At 37.4% G+C, this 12,609-nt stretch overlaps 1 protein-coding gene across 1 annotated transcript in view; it reads left to right on the top strand.

The window, feature by feature from the left end:
- Positions 1 to 12,031, top strand: part of eef2b (eukaryotic translation elongation factor 2b) — a 13,187-nt gene extending 1,156 nt beyond the window's left edge. The window contains exons 2-13 of the mRNA XM_048162504.1: positions 2,022 to 2,236; positions 2,740 to 2,921; positions 4,918 to 5,129; positions 5,390 to 5,568; positions 6,479 to 6,584; positions 6,678 to 6,930; positions 7,193 to 7,388; positions 8,347 to 8,713; positions 9,193 to 9,546; positions 10,361 to 10,543; positions 10,642 to 10,774; positions 11,624 to 12,031. Coding sequence (XP_048018461.1) covers positions 2,022 to 2,236; positions 2,740 to 2,921; positions 4,918 to 5,129; positions 5,390 to 5,568; positions 6,479 to 6,584; positions 6,678 to 6,930; positions 7,193 to 7,388; positions 8,347 to 8,713; positions 9,193 to 9,546; positions 10,361 to 10,543; positions 10,642 to 10,774; positions 11,624 to 11,817 — 2,574 coding nt within the window. The 3' untranslated portion in view covers positions 11,818 to 12,031. The remainder of the gene's footprint in view (positions 1 to 2,021; positions 2,237 to 2,739; positions 2,922 to 4,917; positions 5,130 to 5,389; positions 5,569 to 6,478; positions 6,585 to 6,677; positions 6,931 to 7,192; positions 7,389 to 8,346; positions 8,714 to 9,192; positions 9,547 to 10,360; positions 10,544 to 10,641; positions 10,775 to 11,623) is intronic.
- Positions 12,032 to 12,609: the final 578 nt, after the last annotated feature.

Raw genomic sequence — 12,609 nt, 5'->3', positions numbered from 1 at the left:
AAGACTTGTGTTGCTTGAAAAGATTTCTGTTTTAATTTATATGCTTGTCTTTTTAACACTTTATTTATTAAAGAATCCTGAAAAAAGAATCACAGGTTCCAAAAAAATAAGCAACACAACTGAAACTTCCAACATTGATAATTATCTAATCAGCATATTAGAATGATTTCTAAAGGATCATGTGACACTGAAATAACACATGCGTAACAATTGCTGCAATAAAAATGCATTTTTTTTTTTACATATTTACTAAATTAGAATTAATTGGATGCAAGAAATAACTATTTCATGTTATGACCAAACTAAATGTTTATATTTTATATAGATTTATATAAAATTTATTTATAAATTTCCCAAAATTTCCAATTAATTAAAGTCACGCAATTACTGTGATATTCTGCGGTGGGTCCTGTCTGAAATAGTCCGATTATAAACACTTATAATTATATACCATAATGATTCAGGGTAAGACAAAAACACAGTTTGGAAAATTGATTCATTTTGTACATTCTCATTGTATAATTTTTGTAAATTTTGAACACAAAAAAAGTTGCGGACAGCAGCTTTAAGTTGCCATGGAAATTTTCCGGAAAGTTTCCGCCCCTTTGCAACCCTATATGTAACGATTCAAATTACTCAAGGTTCGGTTTGTATCACGGTTTTAGAGTAACGGTATCTGTGCGGTTCGTATGTTTAGGGGAAAAAGGACTGCTGTCAAATAAAATAAATCTAACTACAAGCAACGGCACAAATAAACACAATAGAGCAAAGATTCAAATAAATGGTGTTTTTCAGGAAGGCCTAACAATAGTTTTCAGGTAAAGAAATTGAATAATGTTATTTAAATTATTTTTTCAATGGTCCATTAATTCTTTGGTTAATTTACCAATAAATAATAGCTGTAACTAATTTATGCAGTGCTTCCCACAGGTTTGAAATATACTTGCGGTGGTAGCCGGGTGAAAAATCCTATTACCCACGGCACAAAAATGGTCTACTACAAGTTACAAACAAATAATGTGACCTTTTTAACAGTATTTTTATTTTTTGAAATTAATTTTAATTACATGGCATACTATTACATTTAATTATATACTAATATTATGCATTGTAAATTATGCAAAATTGCAGCATTTAAATGGTTCTCCTTTTCCTATGTGTCTCTCTCAGTGAATGGGACACAGATTTTACTAGTAAAATTTATATAGTGAATGTGTCAAATAATGTTCTTAGTCTTTTCTTCCTGTGGTGGAGACTACAATAATTTACTAAGACTTAAATGGAAATCAAATTAAATACAATTTGTGTAACCAAAATGGCAATAATGCCCAAAAGAAAAGGAGAACTTGGCGTGTGACTTTTAATTATAAACAAGCCCGAAATACACCGGACTCTTATTTTGAAATGTCTACACAATTTCAGGCTGATCCTTCAGATTCTTACAACCGTCTAAAACATTTTATATAAAGGCCATGAAGTAGACATTGTAGTAATTCATCAACTTGAGTTCATTAGCACTCGTTTGTAAAGTATAAGAGGATAAAAATAATGAAAGCAAAAATGTCTCCAAATATACTTGGGCGGCAGTTAATTTACCTGGGCGGCCCGCCCAAGTAAAGTCTATGTGTGGGAAGCACTGCTATGTATGAACTTTTCCCCTAATGATACTGTTTATGACAAAAGATAAGGTTTGTGCAGTTTAGGCCTAATTAGGAAAGGTGTTTGCCATTTCACTTTTTGGGATTTACAGCAGCAGTTTTGTTCAAATTAGCTGCTTGAATGTTTATGAGCAAACTGCTGAATTCACAACTGCATATTAAATAGTCATAGTGACATTATCAAACATGGTGGTGTCCATGAATTGAAATTTTACAATGAATGACATCGTGTTGAAAATGCTGTCTGTGAAGTACCAGTATAAAGTAGAAAGCTTAAGCTGTTTACTGTTCAAGAGGTTTGACAAAAAGTTACTTTCATGGGAATTGAGTCAGGATGTTAAATGTCTCACTGCTCTCTTCCAGGTGAACTTCACAGTCGACCAGATCCGTGCCATCATGGACAAGAAGTCCAACATCCGTAACATGTCCGTGATTGCGCACGTGGATCACGGTAAATCTACACTGACCGACTCTCTGGTGTCCAAGGCTGGAATCATCGCTTCCGCCCGCGCCGGAGAGACCCGCTTCACTGACACACGCAAAGACGAGCAGGAGCGCTGCATCACCATCAAATCCACGTAAGACGATTGGAAATATCAGGGGAATCTAATACTGCAGTCCTATAAATAAAATGCAATTAAACATTATCATGCACAATTAAACCATGGAAATATTTAATAATATTTTAATAATGCAATCCTGTAAATAAAATGCAGGAATAAAATAAAATATCAGGGAATTTTAATATTGCAATCCTGTAAATAAAATGCAATCAAAACCCTATCATCCCTGTCATGACTATAAATGATGTTGTAGGGAGTGGCTGACATGTGCATAAGGGCAAAGTGCTGTTAAACTGCAATGTCACTGCTTTATGGTATTGAGTCATGTCTAATTTATTTTCCACACTCCAATAAAGTTAAATATTTGTGCATTTTCTATATTGAAAAATCCAACCCTGTGCTTATGACTAGCATAACCCAAACCAGTTATCTGTGACATGCTCGCTTGAGCCGAGTGTCTAATACTGACGTACAAAGAGCTTGTTGTTGAGTTCCCTTTTGTTGTGCCTCTTTTACAGCGCCATCTCCATGTACTACGAGCTGACTGAGAATGACATGGCCTTCATTAAGCAGTGTAAGGATGGGATGGGTTTCCTCATTAACCTGATCGACTCTCCCGGCCACGTGGACTTCTCCTCTGAGGTCACAGCCGCTCTGCGTGTCACCGATGGAGCTCTGGTTGTGGTGGACTGCGTCTCTGGTAAATGTTTTACGGAGTTCATGCATCGTTCTGTCATTGATGTGTAGCGCGGAATGAATCGCAGAAACCGGTCGTTAAAATGAAATCTACAGTATAACGCGGAATGGCACGGAATTGGGCAAAATTTGGATGAAGGAATTAAAATTAGGGCTGTACACTTAATGCTAGTGATATGGAGGAGTGTCTTTAATATTTAAGTGCAAAGAAAATTGAACACATTATGACACAAATATCACTATTGTAGAATAGAATGTACTTCTCAAAGTAACAGGGGTGTAACGGTACACATATTCGTACCGAACCGGTTCGGGACAGGGCTTTCGGTTTGGTGCACGTGTGTACCGAAGCATTACACTGCAACGTTGTTACTTTTGATTAGAAACGAACAAATTCTGTCCATGAAGTCTCAATTTAAACAGAAAATGCTCCAGTTCAACCGGCAGCGCGAGTGAACACGATCATCTCTACCTCCTTTAATACTAGTTACAGAATAAACATGAATGAACATCTGAAGGTATGTTGAAAGATACAGTAAAACTTGCTGAAACGGTCATATCTAATGTAAACGCTCAGTGTTTCAGCGGCGGAAAGACATCAATGAAAGCTTGTAAACAATGTCATGTAGCATTTACCGCCGAAAAGCCATTTAGCTTTCAAAGTTTGTTAGTTCGCTAGAGAAATGAACTCTTTCGCTTAATATATGCACTGTATTAGCCTATATAATCATTATATTTTACTTAACCTTTTAGTGATGTTCTGATTAGGCTATTTAATGTATATTTAAATAAATCTGTTGTGAAAATGACAACCACTGTGTAGAAATGATTAAAAACATTTAGAAGTTAATGCAAAAACTGTCTTACATGTTTGCATAAGCCTACAAATTGTTGTTTGAGTGATTTTATTTAAAAAAATAAATAAAAAGCAGTTGAATTTAGGCTAATAGTTTGGGCTCAGTTGTTAACCTTTAATATTATAGTAGCATAATGTTCAAGTAAGGGCATAGTTTATAGCATTAGCAGAGATAATTTTTTTTTTTTTTTATCCTTAAACTTTTAGTTTAATATTTAAAGATAAAAACACTTTGTTCAGTAAACCACTGTTTAATAAAAAAAAGCAATTTTATGTTTAGTTTTCCCCCTACCAGCTGCACTGAAAACCGTAGCGAACCGTGACTTCAACACCGAGGTACGTACCGAATCGTGAGTTGTGTACCGTTACACCCCTATAAAGTAGTAATTACAACTTTAAAGAATATTTTAAGTGTTAATAATAAACCTCTGAAAACTTGCTTGTTTTAAAAGATTTCAAGTTTTTCGCCTTAATGACTATCGCTTTTTGGATAATTTTTATTGAATCATAAATTCAGGAAAAAAAATAAATTGACAAGTTTTAATAGGGTGCTATTTATTGTAAATGTTATAATTATTAAACTGAAGTTTTAGTTGATTACTTGAATTCAGACATGATTGTTTTAATGGTTTCATTACATTCTAACAAAAGCCAGTAAAAAATAAAATGGAGAAAACAGAATTTGGTTCTGTTTTTTCACCATTTAATTTGTCCGGATGCCATTTGTTCCTACTTTAACATTTCTGGATGCCTTTTTGCTGGTTGAATTAATTTAGTAGCCAAAAAGCTTGTGTAATTGAAATGAACTTAGTAAATTTGTTAAACTGTGTAAAGAGAAAATAAATTTTTTTTTTTAGAGCCCTATGAAATTTGTTAAACTGTATAATGAAATAGAAAACTTAAGTTCATTATTTCAATTAATCAGACATGCTTTTTTGGTTCAAATTTAGGCAGCAAAACCGTATCTAGAAATTGTAAAGTGTAAACACAACTGCATCTGGAAAAATTAAATTAGAAAACAAAAACCAGAACTTGTGGGAAAAAAAATTAAACTGATTTCATAGTGTCCTAATTACGACATTTAGGGTCTAAAATTCGCAGGTTACTGAATCAACAGGATGCTAAATATCTGCGTTTTGCTCAGGTGTGTGCGTGCAGACCGAGACGGTGCTGAGACAGGCCATCGCCGAGCGCATTAAGCCCGTGCTGATGATGAACAAGATGGACCGGGCCCTGCTGGAGCTGCAGCTAGAGCCTGAGGAGCTGTACCAAACCTTCCAGCGCATCGTGGAGAACGTCAACGTCATCATCTCCACCTACGGAGAGGACGAGGGTGGACCCATGGGTAGCATCATGGTGAGGACATGCTTGACTCTGTTTAACGTATGAAATTAGTGCTAAAATGGTCAATGAGGAGAAATCATGCACCACTCTGATGAGCTGATGTACAAACAACTAACCACAATATCTGAGACCTGCGTTGATCCTTTAGTGATTTTTAAACCCTTTGAGTTTTTCAGCTTTCAGTCTTTTAACCCTTTCAGTTACAGTTGCAAATGATGTTAGAGCAGTGATGTAGTTGATTTGTGATGTATATTTATTTTGCCTTCTCTCAGATTGATCCAGTCATCGGTACTGTGGGTTTTGGTTCCGGTCTGCACGGCTGGGCCTTCACTCTAAAGCAGTTTGCCGAGATGTATGTGGCCAAGTTTGCTGCTAAAGGTGATGGTCAGCTGGGCCCAGCTGAACGCTGTAAGAAAGTGGAGGACATGATGAAGAAACTCTGGGGTGACAGGTGAGATTCACAATGATGATAAACCATAAATAAAACCATAAATACAGTTTTATTTATCCATATGAATTGAAGAAAGTTCAAAAGTGCTTTTATGCTCAGCAATACTGTTTATTCGATTTTAAAAAGTCAAAACCATATGGTGAAATAATGCAATTTTAATATATGAATATTTGGTAAAGTGTAATTTATTCCTGTGATCAAAGCTGAACTTTCAGCATCATTACTCCAGTCTTCAGTGTCACATGATCCTTCAGAAATGATGATTTGCCACTCAAACATTTAATTATTGTTGAAATCTGGAAACGGATACTTTTTCTATTCAAAGAATCATGAATAAAATTCTAAAGAACAGCATTTATTTGAAATGGAATCTTTTGTAACATTTAGTGTCTTTACTGTCACTTTTGATTTAAAGCATTCTTGAGGAAAGTTCCGGTGAACCCTTTATTTGAAAAATGTTTCCAGACTATTTTGCCCTATTCAATTTTCTAAAATATAAGTTACAAAAAAAAAAAACATAAGCAGAGTGTTTTCACAGCAAAAGTTTAGTGATTGTAAAACATGACTGGATGAATTCAAGGCGCACATTTTATTAAAGCATAAGCGAGTCTCTTTTTGAACTTCACTAAACAAATGTGCGTCTGCAGCTACAGATAAAGGAGCAAATGATCGTTTAATTCAGACTGTACTTTGCTGTTTGTTGATGGTTCAAACTGCGTTTCCAATGAACAAAAAACCTGAGAAAATATTTAGATTGTACTGCATACCAAATTTAATTCTATATGACCCATTTATATGACATATGGTCTAAAAAGTCTACAGAGAGGTTTGGAAATTTGAGTCTGGGAAAAGTATGAAATTTGAAAATATGAAGGAACCCTGTTAATCATTCTCTGCTCTGCTCTTCCAGATACTTTGACCCAGCCACCGGTAAATTCAGCAAGACCGCAAACGGCCCCGATGGAAAGAAACTGCCCCGCACCTTCGCCCAGCTCATCCTGGACCCCATCTTCAAGGTATGAATCTGTTTGCCAACCGAAGCCTCAAATGGTCATATAAACCCTGTATTCGATACTCTGGTGATCATACCTCACTTCCTCAATCTCCAGGTGTTCGATGCCATCATGAACTTCAAGAAGGAAGAAACCGCCAAACTGATTGATAAGCTTGAAATCAAGCTGGACGCCGAGGATAAGGATAAAGAAGGCAAGCCCCTGCTGAAGGCCGTGATGCGTCGCTGGCTGCCCGCCGGAGAAGCTCTGCTTCAGATGATCACCATCCACCTGCCCTCTCCCGTCACGGCCCAGAAGTACCGCTGCGAGCTGCTTTATGAAGGACCTGGAGATGATGAAGCTGCCATGGGTATGACAGTAGTTTATCTGCTGTGTGTGGGGTCGTATTTATGCATAGGGTTTCTAGTCAGATATTGCGCTACAAACATTAATGACTTGCTGTGTCAATGCTGGCAAATAACCATGGTATAAGCAGGGTAATCCAGGGCTAGCTGTACATTAAACCATTTGAATGCACTCCACTTTGTTGGGTGGTTCTTTACTTCTACATCGTGCTAATGCACAGACTTGTACAATCCCTTACATGTCTTATTTCTTTGCCCTTTTCACAGGTATCAAGAACTGCGACCCGAAGGCTCCCCTCATGATGTACATCTCAAAAATGGTGCCGACCACCGATAAGGGCCGCTTCTATGCTTTCGGCCGTGTGTTCTCTGGTGTCGTGTCCACTGGGCTGAAAGTGAGAATCATGGGACCAAACTTCACCCCTGGGAAAAAAGAGGATCTTTACCTGAAACCCATCCAGAGGTCTGCAGCGCTCCAGACATATTAATACTAGTGATGCACTGAAATAATTAAGAAAAACTATTTAAAAACATTTTATTTAATAAATCAAATTCAATAAACTCAAACTGAATTGAATATAATATTTAAATTGCCCTTAAGGCAGTTTATATGAACTTTATAATTCATCACAGATTTCTTTCAAACATGCATTAAATGAAGACATCAGAATTAGTACAAATATTTGTAATATAGTGCATATTTATATATTCTTATATAGTCCAAACATCACATCATAGAAACTAATGTCATTGTCTCAGTGGTTTTGGCCCTCGACAACCTAAATGGTAATATTAAGAAAGAGGGGAAAGAAAAAGGAGAATTACTAAAGTAACTAAAGTTCAAATTTCCAAGTTTTAAAATCTATAATATATAAATCAGCTTAACAAATATCCCAAAAACATGATAGTACTGTGGTAAATACAAAAACAACTTGGTTAATGTCAGCGCCGATGGCCTCATGGGCAGCATGCCGACATCTAGCGCCAATGCGCTTCGGGCGACCCAAGTTCGAATCCCGGCTTGTGGTCCTTTCCCGCACTTCGCTTCCTGTCTAATTACTGTCCTATCATAATAAGGGCAAAAATGCCAAAAATAAATCTTATAAAAAAAATAAAAAAAAATTAATAACTTGGTTAATGTCCAAAAACATGTGTCATGGTAATTGTAAATAAACATGGTTGTACCACAGTAATTTTGTGTAGTGGTGGTACTTCGAGATAAACTGGTGTTTTATGCATTTCAGTTTTGAATTTGGTGCCAAATGACTTTCCGTTTGAATGTTGATCATTGGTCATGCAATGAAAATATTTGGCGTTTTCTGTTTCAGTTGAAAGATTTCAGTGCATCATTAACATGATTAACTCATTAACCAGGTCAAAATATTGTGTACCTCGTTTCTGACACTGAATGTCAATTCCAGGACCATTTTGATGATGGGACGTTATGTCGAGCCCATTGAAGACGTGCCATGCGGTAACATCGTGGGTCTGGTTGGCGTGGACCAGTTCTTGGTGAAGACAGGGACCATCACGACCTTCGAGCAGGCCCACAACATGCGTGTGATGAAGTTCAGCGTCAGCCCTGTGGTCAGAGTGGCGGTGGAGGCCAAGAATCCTGCCGACCTGCCCAAACTAGTGGAGGGACTCAAACGCCTGGCCAAGTCCGACCCCATGGTGCAGTGCATCATTGAGGAGTCTGGAGAGCACATCATCGCTGGCGCTGGAGAACTTCACCTGGAAATCTGCCTTAAAGATCTGGAGGAAGACCATGCGTGCATTCCACTTAAGGTTTGTGCATGAATGACTGTTTTTAAAGTGCTCATGTTTATTTTATTTTCCCCTTTAGTATATAATATTGTTGTTTGTGCATGTAAACAATCTGCAAAGTCACTCAATCTCTGCAACAAAATACACTTGAAACGTCTCGTTTGTAATCCTGCAATTATTAGCCGTCACAATGTAACACATTGGCATAATGCCTGCCTACTGGCTGCTGGGACATTAAGTGGTTGAGCAATCGGCAACAGACTTGGCCAACTGACCAAACAGCAGACCAAAGGCAGGCTTTAAAGAGAGAGAAACTAAGGGGCCGTTTACACGACACCAGTTTCAACAAAAAAAAAAAACTGGAAACTTTCACTCTTTTGGCAGCCTGAAAATGCAAATTTAAAAATCAATCATCAGCCTATGAATCTGATGTGGCAATAAATTTAAATGCAACTAGCCTTTAGTGATGTAACTCATCCGTCGATCTTGTTCTCCTACAGAAATCAGACCCTGTTGTGTCATACAGAGAGACGGTCAGTGCAGAATCAGACCAGATGTGTTTGTCCAAATCCCCCAACAAGCACAACCGTCTGTACATGAAGGCCAGGCCGTTCCCCGACGGTCTCGCTGAAGACATCGACAAGGGCGAGGTGACGTCCCGTCAGGAGCTCAAGGCCCGCGCCCGTTACCTGGCCGACAAATACGAGTGGGAGGTCACAGAGGCCCGTAAGATCTGGTGCTTCGGACCTGACGGAACCGGACCCAACGTCCTGGTGGACGTGACCAAGGGAGTGCAGTACCTGAACGAGATCAAGGACAGCGTTGTGGCTGGATTCCAGTGGGCCACTAAAGAGGTGAGACACATTCAGAATGAAGTGAGGTTTGGTTTACGAACGGTCCTGTTGATGTCCTGGCTGGTCTATGAGGAGAAATCATGCACCACTCTGATGAAGTGATGGATAACCCCTACCACGAACATCTGAGACCTCCACAGACATGAACACATTCAAATCTATAGTGTTGCTTTGGGTTTTGAAGGAAAATTGGACCTGGACATTCACTTTGAATATTTTTATATCATAATTATAACTTAATATTAGTGAAAATATTAATTAACACTAATATTTTAAGAATTGTTCCCTCCCTGTCATTTTTTTGACTTGTTCTCGGTTGCTTGTGTTCAGCTTTATTTGCCAGTATTGAAGTTTTGTGAGAACAAAACATTTGGTTTTGAGTTTTTAAAGATGTTATTGTTCTTATTTATAGTAGTAGTAATATAATGTTATATTGAATAATATAAAGCATTATCTTTATAACAGTGTATATATTTTTAATTACTATTATAAATGTTTATTATTCAAGTAGAAAATTCTATATTTTTATTACTATTAATATCTTTTGCAAAACCACAAGTATGTTTTGCGCTTCCTTGAAGCTGAACATCAGCAACCATGAGAGCAAGTTTAAGTTTGTTTATATATATATATATATATATATATTAATAATTGTTGAATAGAAAGACTTATTTATAATAGTAATAGATGATTTAAAAAATATTTGATTTCTTGCTCCTGGTTACTGATGTTCATCTTTATTTGCTAATATTTTTTGCTATTAAGTTTTGCAAGTGAGAACACCACATGCTCATGGTCTTGTTCCTCTCCTCAGGGTGTGCTGTGCGAGGAGAACATGCGTGCCGTCCGTTTCGACATCCATGACGTCACACTCCACACAGACGCCATCCACCGCGGCGGTGGCCAGATCATTCCCACGGCCCGCAGGGTTCTGTACGCCTGTCAGCTCACAGCCGAGCCCAGACTCATGGAGCCCGTCTACCTGGTGGAGATTCAGGTGAGACGCCAATCCTCCACATCAGCTTCAGTGTAACTGCCTCAATTTTCTTTTACGGATGAGCGTTTCTCAATCTCATCTCTCTCTCTCTCTTATAGTGCCCAGAGCAGGTGGTCGGCGGCATCTACGGCGTGTTGAACAGAAAACGAGGACACGTGTTTGAGGAGTCTCAGGTCATGGGAACGCCCATGTTTGTCGTTAAGGCCTTCCTGCCTGTCAACGAGTCTTTCGGTGAGTAAACGTAATGAAGAAACCCAAGCAGTTTTTATCAGACAAAAGCTTTGTATTCAAAGTAGATTTTTGCTGAGAAAAACTAAGTGCTGTTTTATAACTATTCAACACTCTAATTGATTCATACCATTAATTTGAAACACTCTTTGATGGATGAATTTGAAAAGAATCTGTCCGAGATTCATTTCCGAATCAGACTACACTGCTTGCGCTGTACGTTTGTTGTGTGCAACGGCAATAACGGCACAATAGAAATGCGTGTTTGCTATTTTATCTTTTGTACGTTGCGGCATTCACTTCTGCTCTCTCATCGCTTTCCATTCAGACTGCAAACTCAGCCAGAACATGTGTTCTGTGCTGCTGTATGACCTTTTGCATGCTGCTTTTAGATAAAGAAACCAGTTTTGAACAAGCACAAGTTCTCATTCCTAATGATTGTCCTAGTAAATGCTGTTCCTCCTTAAAAGGATATGAGATGTTTATAAATTTAATGTTAAATAATTTTAAATCATTTAATTATGGAAATGTTGAATTAAATGCTTATTATTATTATTATTATTATTATTATTATTATTATTATTATTATTATTATTATTATTATTATTATTATTATTATTATAATATATAAATGCCAATAATATCCAGGAAAAACTTCATGCCCACTGCAGGACTTTAATTATAAACAAGTCTGAAATACACTGGAAGTCTTATTTTTATTATATTAAATTATTCTAATTCTCATTTTTATACAATTTTATTACTACCAGCCAGATAATATGAACTCTTTCAAGCCTTTTTGAATGAATCTTTTGAATGATTCATTGACGAATGTTTTCTATCTGTGTACAGGTTTCACAGCTGACCTGCGCTCCAACACCGGCGGTCAGGCCTTCCCTCAGTGCGTGTTCGACCACTGGCAGATCCTGCCTGGTGACCCCCAGGACGCCCAGTCCAAACCTTTCCAGATCGTCGGTGACACGCGCAAACGCAAGGGCCTGAAAGAGGGCATCCCGGCACTCGACAACTACCTGGACAAGTTATAAACGGCTGAAGGACACGTCTACCCCTGTAGCCCAACCTCGGCGCTTTATTCTCATTCGTGTTTCATTCCTTCCCTCCTGCACTCGCTTCCTTCCCTCAGAGTACATGAGAGGGACTGGATGGTACAGGGCACAAACATATGACACACTTCTCACATGCAAACAGGAAAGTCAAGTGGATTATGTAAATCTAAAAGAAAATAAAAATGGAAAATTACTCGTGTGGTGTTTCATTGCTGGTTGGTCCAGATGTTGATTTCATGTGTCCGCAGGCTTTAGTGCTGCAATTTTACCTTTTCTAGTCTCTATTAAACAGTTCCATGGCTTTTTTTAAAGAGATCAAATATGTAGTCTTAATGAGCTCAGAAATGCTGCATTCATAATTTCACAAGAATTGATGCATTAAATGTTTTTATAGTTATTGCAACTGTTCATTTTAATTGGGTTCCCTATTTTAGATCCTATTCAGACTTTTATTAAAGTCTACTTTGCTGATTTATAATGAAGTGTTTTTACAATATTAATGTTGACATTAGTTATAAATGCAGCTGTTCATGTTTGCTCGGGTCCATTAAATGTTAACTGATATATTATTGTATCAGTAAATATTGAAGTTAACTAATATTAATAAATGCTTTAGATGTGTATTTCACTGAAAAAGGATTAGTTCACTTTTAAATTAAAATTTCCTGATAATTTGCTCACCCCCATGTCATCCAAGATGATTATGTCTTTCTTTCTTCAGTCGAAAAGAAATGAATGTTTTTGAGGAAAACATTCCAGGATTTTTCTCCA

The sequence above is a fragment of the Megalobrama amblycephala genome, linkage group LG17 (assembly GCF_018812025.1).
Source record: "Megalobrama amblycephala isolate DHTTF-2021 linkage group LG17, ASM1881202v1, whole genome shotgun sequence".
Lineage (NCBI taxonomy): Eukaryota > Metazoa > Chordata > Actinopteri > Cypriniformes > Xenocyprididae > Megalobrama > Megalobrama amblycephala.
The sequence above is the reverse complement of the archived record's forward strand: the minus strand, read 5'-3'. Positions and strand labels throughout refer to the sequence as shown.